The 17,975-nt window shown below is 50.2% G+C and overlaps 2 protein-coding genes across 3 annotated transcripts; both read right to left on the minus strand.

Annotated features, from left to right (window-relative positions):
- Nucleotides 1–479: 479 nt before the first annotated feature.
- HCRT (hypocretin neuropeptide precursor) lies at nucleotides 480–6,571 on the minus strand. The gene is made up of 2 exons (XM_061391853.1): nucleotides 2,993–6,571; nucleotides 480–2,151 (listed from the first exon to the last, which is right to left on the minus strand). Exons 1-2 carry the CDS (start codon nucleotides 3,011–3,013, stop codon nucleotides 1,777–1,779), a joined length of 396 nt encoding a protein of 131 aa, XP_061247837.1. The 5' UTR covers nucleotides 3,014–6,571; the 3' UTR covers nucleotides 480–1,776.
- Nucleotides 6,572–6,658: 87 nt separating this feature from the next.
- GHDC (GH3 domain containing) lies at nucleotides 6,659–11,147 on the minus strand. 2 transcript variants are annotated; one of them, XM_061391848.1, is made up of 10 exons: nucleotides 11,014–11,147; nucleotides 10,710–10,798; nucleotides 10,255–10,529; nucleotides 9,834–9,955; nucleotides 9,055–9,556; nucleotides 8,467–8,659; nucleotides 8,268–8,339; nucleotides 8,058–8,191; nucleotides 7,681–7,766; nucleotides 6,659–7,431 (listed from the first exon to the last, which is right to left on the minus strand). In XM_061391848.1, exons 3-10 carry the CDS (start codon nucleotides 10,514–10,516, stop codon nucleotides 7,213–7,215), a joined length of 1,590 nt encoding a protein of 529 aa, XP_061247832.1. In that variant the 5' UTR covers nucleotides 10,517–10,529; nucleotides 10,710–10,798; nucleotides 11,014–11,147; the 3' UTR covers nucleotides 6,659–7,212. The 2 variants fall into 2 exon arrangements, with proteins under 2 accessions (XP_061247832.1, XP_061247831.1); XM_061391847.1 differs by having other exon boundaries at nucleotides 7,681–7,781.
- Nucleotides 11,148–17,975: the final 6,828 nt, after the last annotated feature.

Raw genomic sequence — 17,975 nt, forward strand, 5'->3', positions numbered from 1 at the left:
CTGGGTAGAAACCCCAGCTCTGCCGCTTTCTAACTGTGTGACTCAGCCTCCAGCAGCATCACTTTCTTTACCTGTCAAATGGAGCTAATAATTTTTACCTAGTATGGTTGTGTGAATTTAATAGCATAATGCATATCGTTGGCACACAATGTGTTGGAGAGCAATTGCCTCCTTATTCGTCCCCTCTTCCTATCATTCTGATTTAACCCTCCTTCTCTCTGCAAGCATTCAAGTGGAAGAGAGGTTGGAGGTAAATCTGGGGCTGAGAAAGATGGTTTCAAGGTGAGCAGTCAGTTTATAAATCCCCAAAGTGCACCGGTGGACTTTGTTCTTCATCTTCCCCAAAACGAAACCAGTGCAGCAAGAAGGACCCAGGTGAGACCAGACACGGGACTTTTCACTATGGAAGCAGAAAATTACTGTGGCAGCTGAGTGTGGTGGCTTAGGGTGGCTGCTTCCTGGGGGCGGGGGGGGGGGGAACAGCTAAAGCCAGTGACAAAGGGAAGATGGGCTGGGGAGAGGGCAGGCCAGGGCTCCTCACCCTCACCCCAAATCTGAGCTGGGCGTTATCTGGGACGTTATATGCTAAAAAGTGCCACATCTTTCTGCACCTCTACTTTTGGGTTTTAGTTTCCTAGGGCTGCTGTAACAAAGTACCACAAGCTGGGTGACTTAAACAACAGAAATCTGTTGTTTCCGTTCTGGAGGCTGAAAGTCCAAGACCAAAATGACTGCAGGGTTGGCTCCTTTTGAAGGCTTTGGATGAATATTTGTTGCATGCCTGTTTTCTAGCTTCTGGTGGCTTATTGGCACTTTTTGGCATGTAGATCCATCATCTATCTCTGCCTTCATGTTCACATGGATTCTCCTCGTGTGCATTTGTGTCCAAATCCCCCCTTTTTATAAGGACACGTCATATTGGATTAGAGGCTCACCCTACTCCAGTATGATAGTTTTTTTTTTTCAGTATGACTGAATTTTAACTAATTTCATCCACAAAGACTATTTCCAAATAAGGTCACGTTCTGAAGTGCTGGGGGTTAGGACTTCAAATGTAAATGGGGAAGGGGGAGGGGTTGCACAATTCAACTTGTCACAGGTGTGTTCCGTTGAAATTGCTGGAAAAATCTTGCCTCATCCCTGCTTAAGAACTTCTCCTGACTCTCAGCTACCTACAGAATAAAGTGCAAAGCCTGATGATCTGTGAGGGCTTTCACAATCTGGGCTGCACAAGCCTAATTGCCGCCCCTTCAGTGCCTCACCGCTCCCCCAAACGCCCTGTACCACACTGTAGCCCTGTGGAAGATTCCTGTTGAACTTCACATTCCCTGCCTTTTCGGCGGGCGCGGCTCCGTCCTTCCCAGCCGCATCCCGCTCCTCTGCTTGCACTTTCCTCCGCGTTTCTCAGGAAAGGCCTGGCGATTCAGAATGACTGGTGGAGCACCGAGGACCGTGTCTGCGCCCATTCTCCCCTCCTAGCACTCACATATGCGGTTCTCACCGCTCTCCAGGGCCTTGCACAGTTTCTTGCCCTAAGAGCGCCCACCCGATAAGTGGTTCAAAGACTCCCAAACCAAACTCCAGGTTTTCCGGCTCTTTACGGTTCGAAAGACTCTCACGCCCCCTGGAGGGCGGGACGCGACCGCACAGGGACAGAGAGCAGCCACACTAACAGACTTTATTCCCCTTTTTCCTGCGAGCTGACACTTTTTTTTTTACCCCTGCAGGGGTGAGGGAGGGGCCAGGGTAGGGCCAGGACTGGACCCGAGCGAGAGCTCAGACCCCGGACCGTCCCCCAGGAGCCACGGACGAGGCGGCATCAGAGGGACACCGGCGGCCGGAGCAGGGGCGCAGCGCTGGCTCTGCGCCTGCGCGGCGGCCCATGGTCAGGATGCCTGCCGCGTGGTTGCCGCTGGCCTGCAGGAGGCGCTGCAGCCGGCCCTGGAGACCCGGGGGCCCCGGCCGCCGCTTGCCCAGCGTGAGGATGCCGGCCGCGTGATTGCCCGCTCCGTGCAGCAGCTCGTAGAGGCGGCAGGAGCACGTCTTCTGACGGCAGCAGTCGGGCAGGGGCTGCGCGGCCGCCCCAGGTGACAGCAGCGCGGGGGGCAGCAACAGTAGCAGGAGCAGCAGCGTCACGGTGGCCCAGGAGACCTAAGGAAAGCGGAGACCGGGCGCTGAGAGTCGCCCGCATGCCAGCCCCTACGTCCGGGTCCTGCCCAGCTGGCTTCGCGCCCCCTCGTGGCCGGCGCTTCTCACTCGATGTCGCCTGGCTTTCCTGCCTCGGTTCAAAGCTGTCTGAAGGGCTCTGTCTGAGACGACTGAGCGACTGAACTGACTGACTGACCTTAAGATCCAGCAGAGCATCTCCTCCAGTAACCTCTTTGAAACCCCCTGGGCAGAATGAATCTCTCTCTCCTCTGGGTGCCGTTAGTCCCTTGTACCCTCATTAGGGCGCTGACCACTCCATTTGAAACAGGCGTCTGAATCTGCCCCAGAAGTTTATGGAGACTTTGCTCAGGGAAACAGAAGCCCCATTTATCCGCTCCTCCTCCCCACAGAGGGCAAACACTGGAAAATCAAGGACTGGCAGGATCCAGATTGTTGTTTTGACTGCCTGCTCCCTTGTAGGGGAAACGATTCTGTGGGTTTGGACCCGTTTCCTATCCTTCATGGGGCACAACGTCCTCACTTGTAAACTGGGTATTAAGTAATTCCTACTGTGCAGGGTTGCTGGGAGGATGAGATAAGATGACAGGTGCAAATTGCACCTGATACATAGTAAAAGCTCGATAAACATGAACTCTTAGGAGAACAGGGCATAGTCCAGTGTTAGCTAAGGAAGATTCTCTGTCAAGGGTCCACCCTGCATCCTGCTTCAGAACCCATATAGTTTAAAGACACTTTCAACCTTCCTTCTAGCTCCCCGAGCAAGCATTCTCACTGTCTCCTGTCTCATTGCCCCTAAGTCACCCCTCCATCCCTGGGTCTTTACCTTTGTAGAGGAAGGATTCATGGTGTCTGGAGCTCAGAGTTGGGTAGCCGGGAAAGGTGTCATCTGCAGTGGTCCGAATAGCCAGGATCTTTGAGGCTGTCAACTGCAACTCACTGGCAGGAGCCTGGGGTTTATAGTGCTCAGAGGTGGTAGGCGGGAAAGGGGGAGAGATGGGTGCTTGCATCTACTCCGGGAACAGACAAAGGCAAGTCTAAGATTAGCCTCCCGCAGGAGTGCCGTCTCCAGGCTGGGCCCCAGGAATGACCGCCAAGGTGATCAGAGTCTTGAGTTGGATCTCTGTGCCTCTGGTCCCCCGCCTTGTCTGTCTGCCTGCTCCCTGGAGATGGGGCGGTCTCCAGGCACTAATGAGGCCACCTTGCTCCTAGGAATCTGGGAGCACAAAAGAGGTCTTGCCTGGGGGCTGGTGTGGGACAATGCACAGGGGGAGCCGCTAATTAAGGGCAGGAAAGGAAGCAGTCGTGAGACCCACCCTCCATAGGATGTGTGTGTCTGGGGGAGGGCAGCCAGGCAACAGCCTCTCTCCCCTGCTCCTGTCTGTACCCCCGGGGCCTTTATGCTTCAGGGCCTTCTTCCTCTGTGGAAAAGGTGTTTTAGCTGACTTTCCCTCCCCTCTGGCTCTTCTTCCTTCTGCCCAGTCCACCAACCTCCAAGATGGAGAACCTTGAAAAGCCACTCCTGGGCAGTGGGAGGACACCAGCCAAAACTTGATGTTATCCTTCCATCTCCCCAGCTTTCTACCTGGTTGGGCTGCCTCAACGGGATGGATTGAGTCCCATCCCACCATTGGCAGGAGGAGAGCCACCATGGGGAGGAGGACACGTGCTATCTCTAGGCTGGAGTTTCTCTTATCTAGGGCACTGTCTACTGAGCACCGGTTCAGTGCCAAGATCTGCTCTGGGCGCTGGAGCGACAGAGTGCATAGGACACTGCCTGGTTTTCTTTTTTAAAAAAACATAATTTATTATTATTATTAATTTATTGGCTGCACTGGGGCTTCCCAGGTGGCACTGTGGCAAAGAATCTGCCTGCCAATGCAGGAGACATGGGTTGGATCCCTGGGTCGGGAACATCCCCGACCCAGGAGTAGGAAGTGGCAACAACCCACTCCAGTATTCTTGCCTGGAAAATTCCATGGCCAGAGGAGCCTGGCGGACTAGAGTTCGTGGGGCTGCAAAGAGTCAGACATCACTGACTAAGTAAGCATGCATAGGCTGCACTGGGTTTTCATTGCTGCGCACGGGCTTTCTATAGTTGGGTGCTGGGCAGTGGGCTACTCTTTGTCTCTCTGTTGCAGTGCTTGGGCTTCTCATTTCGGTGACTTCTCTTGTTGCAGAGCATTGGCTCTAGGCATGTGGGTTTCAGTAGCTGCAACTTGCAGGCTCAGTAGTTGTGGTTCATGGGGTTAGTTGCTCTGCTGCATGTGAAATCTTCCTGCACCAGAGATTGAACCCATGTCCCCTGCATTGGCAGACAGATTCTTACTCACTGGACCACCAGGGAAGCCCTGGCCCAGTTATGCTGGGAAGTGACCCAGCAAAAGTATAGCTCAATGAAGAGAGGACTCTGCAAAAGCCTTCCGTGAAAAGTCGGTTTCCATCAAGTAAGCTTGGGACAGAAGGCTTTCCCCAGAAGGGACAGCCTGAGCAGAGACCTAGAGGTGACCGTGTTATACTCATTCAGGAAGCAGGGTGTGGTCCACTGATCACAACTTCTCTTAGAAGAGAGATGTGGCTGGACAGGTAAGTGAGGTCAGAGTGGGTCAAAGGGTCTTATCAGCTAAGCTGATTAGTCTTGATTGCACAGATGCTGGGGGGGCTATGGGAGGATTTTAGCAGTAAGGAGTCATGGGCTGAGGTGGGGGCCAGGCAGGTTAGAGCAGGGGGCTGGATTTGGGGTGTGGAATCCAGAAGTGGAAAATTCTTAAAGAGATGAGAATACCAGACCACCTTATCTGCCTCCTGAGAAATGTGTATGCAGGTCAAGAAGCAACAGTTAGAACTGGACATGGAACAACAGTCTGGTTCCAAATTAGGAAAGGAGTACGTCAAGGCTGTATATAGTCACTCTGCTTATTTAATTTCTATACAGAATACATCATGCAAAATGCCAGGCTAGATGAAGCACAAGCTGAAATCCAGATTGCCTGGAGAAATATTAATAATCCCAGATATGCAGATAACACCAACCTTATGGCAGAAAACAAAGAGGAACTAACAAGCCTCTTGAAAGTGAAAGAGGAGAGTGAAAAAGCTGGCTTAAACTCAACATTCAAAACACTAAGATCATGGCATCCAGTCCCATCACTTCATGGCAAATAGATGGGGAAATAATGAAAACAGTGACACTTTATTTTCTTGGGCTCCAAAATCACTACAGATGTTGACTGCAGCCATGAAATTAAAAGATGCTTGTTCCTTGGAAGAAAAGCTATGACAAACCTAGACAGCATATTAAAAAGCAGAGACATTACTTTGCCAACAAAGGTCCATCTAGTCAAAGCTATGGTTTTTCCAGTAGTCATGTATGGATGTGAGAATTGGATCATAAAGAAAGCTGAGCCGAAGAATTGATGCTTTTGAACTATGGTGTTGGAGAAGACTCTTGAGAGTCCCTTGGACTGCAAGGGGATCCAACCAGTCCCTCCTAAAGGAAATCAGTCCTGAATATTCATTGGAAGGACTGATGCTGAAGCTGAAACTCCAATACTTTGGCCACCTGATGGGAAGAACTGACTCACTGGAAAATACCCTGATGCTGGGAAAGATTGAAGACGGGAGGAGAAGGGGACGACAGAAGATGAGATAGTTGGATGGCATCACCAACTCGATAGACATGAGTTTGAGCAAGTTCCAGGAGTTGGTGATGGACACGGAAGCCTGGTACCCTGCAGTCCATGGGGTTGCAAAGAGTTGGACACAACTGAGCGACCAGACTGAACTGAACTGATTCAGAAGTAGTAATTCAGAGTCAGAATCTGAGGCTTGGACTTCCCTGGTGGTCCAGTGACTAAACTGTGCTCCCAATGCAGGAGGCCCCGGGTTCAGTCCCTGCTCAGGGAACTAGACCCCACGTGCTGCAACTAAGACCCGGCCCAGACAAATAAATAAATAAATATTAAAACAAACAAACGAACAAAGAATCTGAGGCTTGGCAGCTGATTGGGATTAGGTGCCACGTTATTTAGGAGGCACTGCGAGGTCTGGACAAGACTCATGAAGGCCAGCCCATTTCCCCCTTGGTAAGATGGACAGTCAACCCAGATGGTCTCTGGGGCTGCTTCCTGCTGTGATTCTTTATGATTTGCAGTATAGGTCTTGCCCATGGAAGTGATTTGTGGGTTTTGGGCCAGGAAGGGAAACTTGTGCTAAGCCTGGGCAAGGGGAGCAGCCCCTCCGCAATTAGGGAAGGCTTGGGATGGAGAGAGGTTGGGGGGGTGCGGTTCAGTGTCTCCTAGGTTGACCTAAGCTGTGGTAGGGGTCCCCCAGGTCTCCAAGGGCACACACTCAGGGCCCACCCCAGTTTCGAGCAGAAGTTACAGGGAAAGCCCTGGTGTCCAGGACTGAAGTGGAGAGGGCAATCCAGGCTGCAGCAGGAGGAGAGTGAATGGGGTCCCTGGTTTCCCCAAAAGCAGACCCCAAGCCAAGATTCTGGGTGTAAGAAGTTTATTTGGCAGGTGACCCTAGAAAGCATGTGGGAGGAGGGACAGGAGACACAGGAAGAAAACCAGTAAGAACCGTGTTAATGAGAAGGTTACCACTGCGGGCAACTGGTGGGGACCCTTGGAGGCAGATGCTACAGAATACACTTCAGAGTTGTTCTACTAAAGGATGACAAAGCTGAGGTCTGTGGTCACCAGCCCCTGCTCCGTGCCAACTGGGGGTCACTCCTGGGAACTTCCAACACTTCCAGTCTGCCTGGTGCACAGGCTGAGAAACACAGGCATTGCCAGCATGGATTGGAACTCCCGTGTCCTCTAGGGTGGGCTGGGGGCTCCAGGCGGGGCGCTGCTGATGTCTGCTCTGTCCTTGAAGTCAACTCCTCGGCCTGACCAGGTCGGGTCTCCCTAAGGGCAGCAGCTCTCATGGACAGCTGTCAGCTGACACATGAAGACCCTGGCCAAGGGCTCCACATCCAGAGGGGCCCCAGAGGAAAGAACGAGGCAGCCCATGGGGGTGAACGGGGCCGGGGCAGGCCTCAGCTCAGGACACCACCCTCCTCTGCAGGCACTGGGCCAGGGACCTGTGCCTGAGAACCCGGGGCATCTCTGGAGGGAAAGGGGCCGAGGGGCAGGCAGCGAGGGCTGCCCGCAGTTCCCTGAAGGCCCCCTGCCCCACCAGGTGGACTTGGGCGGGGCCCATGCTGCCCCGGAACCGCAGGTCCTTGTAGCGAGCGGAGGTTTCCTGAAGGCAGTGGTCAAGCTGGGAACAGAACGGCTCAAGTGAGACTGGTGTGGGGCTGGGCGGTGTGTGAGGGAGGCGCGCACAGCTGTGCCCAGGGTGTGCGTGGCTAGAAGTTTCATGTGTACATGTGTGTCTGTGGGGTTCAACCCTCCATTCCCAGAGCTCCAGGGAGGTTCTCCTCCCCTCCCCCACCTCCCCACGACACACGGGGCAGTGTGCAGAGTGAAGGGGACGTTCAGTTGTATCCTGTCTCTGTCTCTGGTTTACCTTGTCTCGATTTTCCTCTGACAAGTTCCTCAGCCCCTTCAGTGCCACAAATACCTCATAGTGGGGAGCGGAGCCCTCAGAGGAATCTGCGGACAAACCGCCTATTACGGACACATGTTTTGTGAATGGGGCAATCTTCGAAAGCTCAAGCCCACTGCCCCTACTCCAAGGTTCATAGGGGAGAGAAGGAGTTTCTTGGCAAGGAGTGGGGTCAACGGAGAGGAAATGGGTAGAGACTGCAGCAGGCAGATGGGGGTTAGATATGCAGAGGGACTTTTGTTAGGAGCAGCACAAAAGGCTGGGTCTTTCCTCTTTCCTAGAGGTCTCCCAGCGGGGTGGGTATGGGTGAGGGATAGTCAGCCAGTGGAAAAGCTCACCCAGAATCCTGCTCTCCACCCAGCCATGGTCCAACAGCTTGGCCCCCGGCCACTGCCCCACGGCCCGGCCCAGGGCCTCAGAGAACACATCCTCACCAGTGTCTTCACCTCGAACACTCAGGGTCTGGCCCAGCCTGAGGAGAAGGAAGCAGGAGGGAGAGGAACCCAGGGCACGAGCATGGTCCCTCAGTGACCTGGGGGGTGACTTACCTGCAGATGAATTTGACGACCGGACACTGATTGTAGTCACCCGCTACCTGTACCACATCACCAAGCCGGCACCTGATGGGGAGTGGGGATGAGGTCAGGCCCAAGGGCCCATTAACTTCAACAGCATGCGCATGGCCTTTAACCGGGTTCAGGCTCCCTGAGGCAGCAGTTGGGGAGAGGTGGGCAGTCAGATGCTCACCTGGTGAGGCTGGCATGGTTGGTCAACACCAGCTCGTATTCCTTGCCCTTCTGGGCCTCAGCCAGCAGGACAGTGCGGGTAGCCTCTTCCCAAGTTCCTTCCTTGATAGGGAGCAGCTCAATAAAGGGAGCTCCAGGGGGCAGAAGGTACAGGCCATGGGGCTGCTCTGGCCACAGACTCAGGCCCAACACCCCTGTGGGGAGCAAGCAGCCTCTTCATTTGCTAGACAATCGCCCAGGCCCCAACCCTCTGCCCATCTGATCCCCCTGCTGCCCCTCCACCCCATCCTTCCCGGCTCCCCCAGGCTCAGCCCTCTGCTTCTAAGGCCCTAACTGGGAAGAGGCAGTGGTTCTGGAGGTGATGGACCTGAAGAAAATGCTGGTATGGTATAAATCTGTGTAAGTCTCTTAACCTCTCTGAGCCTCAGTTTTTTCATCTGTAAAATGGAGCTGGTGTTGGGGAGGAATCAATGAGATGACTATGGGACTTGCTGCAGTTCATGGGGTCGCAAAAAGTTGAACACAATTTAGCAACTCAACAACTTGGCAGCTAGCTGTGTGCCCCTCACCACCCTTGAGTCTTGCTGACCTCCAGAAGCAGCGTAAGCGGGTGAGAAGAAGGTGAGCCCTTGGCACCACAAGGCCCCCAGGGCAGCCACAGCCTCAGCCTGGCCTCCTGCGTCCAGAGTCACCACCACCTGCAGTTTTGGCCAGAGCCGAAGGGCCAGTCCTCGGGTTCCCTGCTCCAGGGCTTCCCGCAGCTCGGCTGCCCGTCTGGGGAGAGGTGCTCCTGGGTTCCCAGCAGCGATGGCCTCAGCCAGCTCTTCCCCATGGGCCTCCAGGTCCAAGAAGACATCTAGGAGCTCTGCTGCCGTCCCAGCTTCCAGAGCCTGCAGCCCTGGGGACCTCAGTGCCTCCAGGAGCAGGACCCTTGGGTCCTTGGCTCCAGTGGGGCTCACTTGGCCCAGGGCATGCCAAGGCCAAGGGAGGGGGTAGGGCCAAGGGGAGGAAGCAGTTACACGAGCCGTGCCTCCTGGAGCCAGCACTTCCGGGTAGGCCTTGTTTAGGGCTGCCAGACCCAGCAAGGTGGCCTGGAGGGAGACAAGAGACAGTGTTGGCCCTGGGCCTGAGCCAGACCCTGAGCCCCCAGATATACTTTTTTTTTTTTGGTCACCAGGGATCGAAGCTGCACCCTCTGCACTGAAAGCGGGGAGTCTTAACCACTGGACCATCATGGAAGTCCCCCAGTTTTGTTTTGAGGTTTTTGTTGCTGTTGTTGCTGTTTGCTTTTTTCCCATCCTGATGGGAGGCCTTGGCTCCACTTAGGGACCTTAGGGATGGGGTTAGGTTCCAGCCTTCCCCATTTACCTGCAGAGAGGCCTCGCCATGGTACCGGTTTGAGGTGGGGGGCAAGGGCTGCCCGCCACTTTCTTCCTCCTGGGCCTGGCTGGCCTTGGTCAGAGGGAGATGATTCCGGAAGGTGCTTATATCTGTAGCCCCAAAGACATCATAAAATCCCCATGAAGCCACAGAGTTTCCCAAGGGTTCAAACCAGACTGGTGAGACCCTCAGGGAAGGAATCCAGAACAGGCCTGAGGGGAGAGAGGCTATCAGGGGCCAGGATGGCAAAATTCATTTTGAACAATCCGGTCTCAGTAGGTTCTCTGGGTCAGACCTCTCTCTGTGCTGGCAGTAGAAGGGGAAAGCGTGGTCTTTGGGTTCTGGAATCTGACTCTCCTGTAGGGTTTCCTTCTCTTTGGGCCACTTCCCCAGACCCTGTGAAACACACCTGTGCTCCCTCTGAGGGGACAGCGGGGACCTTGGACTCCGCGCAGACACCACCTCAGGGCCTGCTGCTGGCTCTGGCCTGCGTGCAACGTGCTCTGCGCTAGTCTCTTCTGCTGCCAGGCGGCTGCCCAGCGCAGGGCCCCCCACGTCACACAGTGCTGGAGGCGGACAAGCCAGGACCGCCTGGCATCCCGGGACTGCGGCCGCCACAGGAGCATGGCCAGTGGCAGCAGCAGCAACAGGGTCAGCAGCAGCAGCAGCATCTCCAAGCAGCTCCTGGAAGGAGGAAGGCCTCTAAGTACTGGTACTGCATGGAGGAGGGGAAACCCATTTCCTCCCCTCACTCTGCCGAGCACAGGAAAATCAAGTTTAAAGGGAAGTTGGGGAAGAAGCCTGGACTCCTGTCAGGCACATGATGTGGAGGAGACAACGGCAAGGCTTTGGGGTCACACTGACCTGACTTCGGATCCTGGCTCTGCCCCCGGTTAGCTGTTTGGCTCTGGGGCACTCAGTCAGCTGCTTTGAGCCCTGTACCCTTGCCCCATCTGTAAAATGGAAATAATGATACCCTTGAGAAGGAGCACGCAGGCCATGGCAGAGCACCTGGCTCAGAGCAGTTACTTAACTGAAGACAGGTCTGGTCTATTCCCAAGAGGCTCTGCTTGGTCCAGGATCCACCCTGTCCCAGCATTGTGTCCCTTCCCCGCCACCCCCCACAAGCCCTGAGCCCCCTAACAGTGGTTCTATGTCCCACAGGCACCTGTCACAGCCCACTTGTGCCTCTGCCCGGCACCCAGGGGCCCCTCAAGGCTCCGGAACAGCCTCAGTACACAGCTAGCCAGAAAGATGGAGCCCAGGCTTTAAGGGAAGTTCAGCCGCTGGGCCTGAGGGTGGAGCTGGAGGCGGAGTCGGGGGAGCTCTTAAAGGGACAGGTTGCCTAAGGGCCGCGGTGCTGGGAGGTGGCCCAAGCCTGCAGGTGGAGGGAAGTTACAGCCAGAGTAGAGTGGTCCATAGGGTTGCAAAGAGTCGGACACGACTGAAGTGACTTAGCATGCAGAGTGGTCCTCAGACTCGTGCCGGTGTAGGGAGAGAAACCTGAGTGCAGAAAAGAGTGTCTCAGATCAGCTTGAGCGGGGAGTGGGCACATCCCATCCTGGAACAGGTGCAAACTTGAGCACTGTCAAAAAGCAACATTTTTCCAATCTAGAATTGCCCTCCACAAAGATAGTAGAGAAAGAAAATCCTTTTGTTATTGAACAAACATTAAAGCAGCGTGTGACGCATCACAGGCGAACTACTGGGACCGCGAAGACAGAAAAGAATCTCATTCTCCGCCCCCTTTTTTTTGTAGTTATAATTTATTAACTTGTCATCCTGATTTTGTATGGGCTTACTTTCTTTTTTCATTTTATTACCTTTTTATTTTTAGCTTTAAAAATATTTAATTGAAGTATAATTACTTTACAATGTTATGTTAGTTTCTACTGTACAACAAAGTGAATCAGCTATATGGATACATATACCCCCTCCCTGTTGAGCCTCCCTCCCTTCCCCCCATCTCACCCCTCACCGACTCATCACTGAGCACCGAGGTGAGCTCCCTGTGCTATACAGCAGCTTTCCACTAGCTATCTGTTTTACACATGGTAGTGTATATATGTTGGGCTTCGCAGGTGGCGCTAGTGGTAAAGAACATGCCTGACAATGCAGAAGACATAAGAGACACGGGTTCGATCCTTGGGTCAGGAAGAACTCCTAGAGGAGGTCATGGCGACCCACTCCAGTATGCTTGCCTGGAGAATCCCATGAACAGAGGAGCCTGGCGGGGCTACAGTCCATGGGCTCACAAAGAGTCAGACATGACTGACGTGACTTAGCACGCATGCATACATTGTATATAAATGTTAGTGCTACTTTCCCAGGTCATCCTACTCTCTCCTTCTCCCTGTGTCTGCATGACTGTTCTCTATGTCTGTGTCCTGCCAATAGATTCATCAGTATCACTCCCTTTTAAAGCTAGAGCCCAACAGACGCAACCTGTTAACACACATGCTCAAGATAAATAACTTTACCTGGTAATTGGGGTCCCCACCTGTGTTAGTTTATTGGCTTTATCCCAGGAAACACAAACTTCTCCCATCTTTATGGCAAGAGGTAGTTTTGCAGCTTGGAGTAGGGTGCTCTCCAGAGCTCGGCTGTCCCTACTGATTCTGAAAGACTTGAGAAGCTGTGCTCAGGAAGGTGTTCTATCCCACATGAAGCCCTCTCTCCTGCTGTGTTCTCCACCCAGGCTCTCAGACACTCTCCCTTCACCCTCAACTTCCTCACCATATTGCAGTCTCTCTTCTCAAAACTGAGCTTTTAAAAATTTTATATACTTATTTCTTTTTGGCCATACTGCTTTTGGGATCTTAGTTCCCTGATCAGGGATTGAACTAGGGTCCTTTAGCAGTTTAAGAACTGAGTCCTAACCACTGGACCACCAGGGAATTCCCATCACGGCTTAACTCTTAAAGCGTGCAATTCAGTGGTTTCTAGTGTATTCATAGGTATGAATGCCAACAGTCAACTTTATAACATTTTCATCACCATGGAAGTAACCCTAGGTCCTTTAACTATTAATCCCCAATCCCTTCCCACCTTCCACACCCCAGCCTTAAGCAAGCACAAATCTACTTTCTCTGTATATAGATTCAACTATTCTGGATATTTCATGTAAGTGGAATCATATAACATGTGATCGTTTGAGTCTGGCTTCTTTCGTTTAACATGTTTGCAAAGTTCTTCCATGTAGTTCATTCTTTTTATTGCCAAATGATGTTTTATCATATGGATGAAACTCGTTTGATTATCCATTCATCAGTGGATAAACCTGGGTTATTTCTGCTCTTTGACTATTGTGTATATTGCTATTATGAATGCTAGTGTACAAGCTTTTCTGTGGATATATATCTTCATTTTTCTTGCATAAAGATGGAATGCAAGGGGCTCACTGTGTTCCAGTGAGTGGAAGGGCTGGGTTGTATAGTAACTGGAACTGCTAAACTGGTTTCCAAGGTGGCTTCACCATTTTACATTCCCACCACCAGTATATGAGGGTTCCAGTTTCTCCACATCCTTGTCAACACTTGTTATTACCTGACCTTTTGATTATAGCTATCCTGCCCTCCTCATTCATCCATTTGAGTGAGATTTTGCATTTTCCTAATGACTAATGATGTCCTACCTATTTATGTGTTTTTTGGCCATCTGTGTACTTTCTTGGGGAGATGTCTTATCAGATTCTTTACCCATTTTTAACTGGACCACTTGTCTTTTTATTATTAAGTTGTAAGAGTTCTTTATATATTTTAAACACAAGTCCATATATCAGATATATATGATTTGTAAATATGATTTTTCTCCTATCTTATGGGGTATTTTTCCATTTTCTTTTTTTTGACTTGGAGTAAAAAAATTTTTAAATTTTTTAAAAATTTCATTTTTAAAAACTTGTTTTTTAACTGGAGTATAATTGCTTTACAATGTTGTGTTAGTTTCTGCTGTACAACATGAATCAGCTATAAACATACGTTTATCCCTCTTGAGCCTCCCTGCCACCCCAGATCCCACACCTCTTTTTATTTTCTTGATAGTGTCCTTGAAGCACACATTTTTTAGCTTTATTTATGTATTTGCCTGCTGGGTCTTTATTGCAGCGCACAGGCTACGCTCTAGCTGCGGTGTCCGGGCTTCTCATCATGGTGGCTTCTCTTTGTGCAGCACAGGCTGAAGTGCCCGTGGGCTTCAGGAGTTGTGGTGCACGGGCTTACTTGCCTGTGGCCTGTGGAGTCTTCCCAGACCAGGGCTTGAACCCGGTCCCCTGCACTAGCAGGTGGGTTCTTAACCACTGGACCACTGGGAAAGTCCCAAATATTTGGCTCTGATGAAGTTTAACAACCTATTTTTTTCTTTTGTTGCTTATGGAGTCATATCTAAGAATATAGTGTCAAATTTGAGGTCATGAAGATTTACCCTTATTATTTCCTTGGCTTTTCTTTGATCCATATTTTTTAATTGTAGTAAAATATAAATAAAAGTTACCACGTTAACTGTATTTAGTTATCCACTTCAGTGTCATTAAGTACGTTCCCATTGTTGTGGAACCATCACCATCATCTCTCTCCAAAACTTTTCATCTTCTTAAACTAAAACTCTGCGCTCATCAAACAATAACTCCCCACTGCTCCTTCCCACAGCCTTTGAAAACCATCACCCTGTTTGCTGTCTTTATGAATATGACTACTCTAGGTGCCTAATATAAGGGGAATTATATAATATTTGTCCTTTTGTGTCTGTCTTATTTCACTTAGCATAATGTCTGTTTTTGTCCATATGGTAGTGTGTGTCAGAATTTAAGGAAGGAAATACACACACACACACACACACAAATATATATATATACACACACACCATATTTTATTTATCCACTTATTCATTGATGGACATTCACTGTTTGGCTATTATGAATAATGCTGCTATAAACACCGGTGTACAAAGATCTGAGTCCCCCCTTTTAATTCTTTTGAGAATATTCCCAGAAGGTGAAGTGCTAAATCATATGGTAATTCACACATGTACCTTTTTGAGGGACCACCATACTATTTTCACAGCAGCTGCACTATTTTACGAGCCCACCTGCAATGTATAAGGGTTCCGGTTTTTCTACATCCCCTCAACAGTTGCTGTTTTCTGAGTTTTTGGTTTTTGTAATAGCCAACCAATGGGTATCTCATTGTGGGTTTGAGTTGCATTTCCCTAACAACGGAGCATCTTTTTGTGTGCCTGTTGTCTACCTGTGTATCTTCTTTGGAAAAACGTCTATTCATGTCATGTTCCCATTTAAAAGTTTTTGTTGTTGAAGGGTTCTTTATATATTTTGGCTATTAATCCCCTATCAGACATATGGTTTGCAAATATTTTCTTCCATTCTGTTCGTCGTCTTTTCTCTCTGTTCACAGTGTCTTTCTTCTTCTTTTTTCTTTTTTTAAAGTACTTATTTTTTTGGCTGACTGGGTCTTAGTTGTAGCATGTGGGATCTTTAGTTGTAGCATGCGAACTTTTATTTTCGGCCTGTGGGATCTAGTTTCCTGAGCGGGGATTGAACCCAGGCCTCCTGCATTGGAAGCATGGACTCTTAGCCACTGGACCACCAGGGAAGTCCCAATAGTGTCTTTTGATGTACAATTAAAACAATTTTTTTGGCTGTGTCATAGTGCCAAAATGCTTAGTTGCAGCACTGTAGGATCTTAGTTCCCCGACCAGGGATTGAACCTGGGCTTGGTTCAATGAAAGCTGAGTCCTAACCACTGGACAGCCAGGGAATTCCCCAAAGTTTTTAATTTTGATGAAGTCCAATTTACCTTCTGCTGCCTATACTTTTAGTATCATGGCCAAAAAAATCATGGCCAAATCCCACGTCATGAAGCTCTGTTTTCTTCTTTGAGTTTTACAGTTTTAGCTCTTATATTTGGATCTTTGATCCACTTTGAATTGATTTTTATATATGATGTAAGGTTCCAAATTCATTCTTTCACATGTGGCTATCCAGTTGTCCCAGCACTTTGTTGAAAAGACTATTCTTTCCCCACTGAACGGTCTTGGCACCCTTGTCAAAAATTTGTTGACCACAGACACATGGGTTTCTTTCTAGACTCTGAATTCTTTTCCACTTATCTATAGGTCTATCCTCCTGCCAGCGCTACACTTCACTGATTACTATTTCTTTGTAGTAAGTTTTGAAATTGCTAAGTGTGACTACTTCAACTTTATTCTTTTTCAATTGGTTTTGTAGGAGTTTTGGTCTGGTTTCCAGATATTTGTGAATTTTCCAGGGCTTCTGATGAAGCTGCTCAACACCATTAGTCATCAGGGAAATGCAAACTAGAATTGACTCAAGTCATGTCACACTCCACTACGATGGCTATAATCAAAAAGGTCAGAAAATAAGTGTCGGCAAGGATGTAGAGGAATTAGAACCCTCATGTAAAATAGTGTGGCCACCTTGGAAACCAGTTTAGCAATTCCTTGTTTCTGGTCCAGGTAAACAAGTTTCCTTGTTTAGTGAGTGGCTGGGTTATTTTAGTGAGTCTGTCTGCTCCCCACTGCCCTCCCCGATACACAGTGTGGAGCCTCTGATGTTGCTCCTTAGGTGGGTGCAGCCCTGAGTTAAGCCCATAGTCAACCTAGCATGACAGTGACTTGCAAGGATCTCTCTGTGTCTCTTTCCCTGACCGCACCCAGCTGTTAAAACGACACTGGTTGTTGGCTGATCTGCCAACAGTGCGCTGGGGAATAAATGACTCCACAAATGGATCCAATCAAATGCAGGCTTCTTTGAAGGGATAGTTTCAAAGGTCAGTATTTGAGATTTGTTCTGACCCCAAGAGAGAAAGTTCCTTCCTGCTTTATCTTTCCCCATTTCTAGCAAACTAGCCAGTTCAGTTTAGCTTCTGTCTCCAATGAAGCTATGGGTCTCCTCCCAATAGCCTTTCACCAAAACCTCCAGGTTTTGAGAGCACAGTTAAGCTTGAGCTTGCAAATGGAGTCAGTTCCCTGTTTTAAACCTGCCTCTCCTCTCTGGAGCAAAATCTCTGAGTCTTAGGTCTGGCATTGTGGGTATGATGATGGCACGCTTCTGAGTGATGGGCCCACTTCAAAAGCTGAGTGCTCAGACTTCCCTGGTGGTCCAGTGGTTAAAGACTCTACAAGCTTCCAACGCAGCGGGTGCAGGTTTGATCTGTGGTTGGGGAACTAAGATCCCACACACTGCAAAGTGCAGCCCAAAAAGGGGAAAAAAAAAGCTGAGGGGTGGGGGGTGATCAGTAGCCTCAGTCCTTCCCCGGCTTGCCTCTCCCATGGTGGAATCACTACCTTATGGACCTGAGCAAATGTGATCAGGGCTCCAGGACTCTCAGTAGCACTGGCCAAGGTAAAGTGTCCATCCTACCAGAAGGGGCCAAGCAGAAGGGAGTACCTTACCTTTCAGCAGCATCAGCCAGAACTTAGCATCAGCTACAGGGGGCTGGGGGCAGGATGAGAAATGCCGGCATCCTGGCTTTCCCAGATGATAACCCCCTGACTGGGAGCTATGGGGAGAGGGAGCTCTGTGTTCTTGGCTGCACTGGTCTGGAGTTTCTGTCCTTTTGGGTCTTGGTTCAAACACCACGCTCACTCTTCTTACTGCATTTTGAATTTTCTTAAGTAAGCATTTCTTCATTTGCTGTATACCCATAGGAGACTTCGAACGGGTGGGTTTAAGAAAACAACTGTCACCAGTTTCACTGTGGGGGTGGGTGTGTAGAGCTGTTGGTGCCGTCACACCAGGAGTGGAACTCCTGTCACTCTCCAGTGCTCAGCAACTCAGCTTGGGTCCCTATCTTTACAGACTGTTCTTACCAAGGTCATCTACAGCCTCTTTAGTGCCAAACCCAGACAGTATTCCCAGTTACTATGTTCGACACTGTCACCCTTCCCTGGGCTTTGTTAGCTGTAGCCTTTCAGATTTTCCCTACCACTTCCATCATTCTTTTTTTTTTTAAACCTTATCGGTGATACTTTTTTTTGAAGATTCATTTATGTTCTGGCTGTGGTGGGTCTTTGTTGCTGCACGCTGGCTTTCGCTGGTTGTGGCGAGCGGGGGCTACTCTTCGTTGCACTGTGCAGGCTGCTCACTGCTGCAGC

This window comes from Bos javanicus, chromosome 19 (assembly GCF_032452875.1).
Source record: "Bos javanicus breed banteng chromosome 19, ARS-OSU_banteng_1.0, whole genome shotgun sequence".
Taxonomy (NCBI): Eukaryota; Metazoa; Chordata; class Mammalia; order Artiodactyla; family Bovidae; genus Bos; species Bos javanicus.

Coding starts and splice junctions, on each gene's coding strand:
- HCRT (XM_061391853.1), bottom strand. CDS start 3,013: ATGAATCCTTCCTCTACAAAG. Junction 2,152..2,992: donor TGAATCCTTCCTCTACAAAG/GTAAAGACCCAG, acceptor CGCTTTCCTTAG/GTCTCCTGGGCCACCGTGAC.
- GHDC (XM_061391847.1), bottom strand. CDS start 10,516: ATGCTGCTGCTGCTGCTGACCCTGTTGCTGCTGCTGCCACTGGCCATG. Junction 9,956..10,254: donor TCCCCTCAGAGGGAGCACAG/GTGTGTTTCACA, acceptor TTGGGGCTACAG/ATATAAGCACCTTCCGGAAT. Junction 7,782..8,057: donor GGTGGAGAGCAGGATTCTGG/GTGAGCTTTTCC, acceptor TGTCCGTAATAG/GCGGTTTGTCCGCAGATTCC.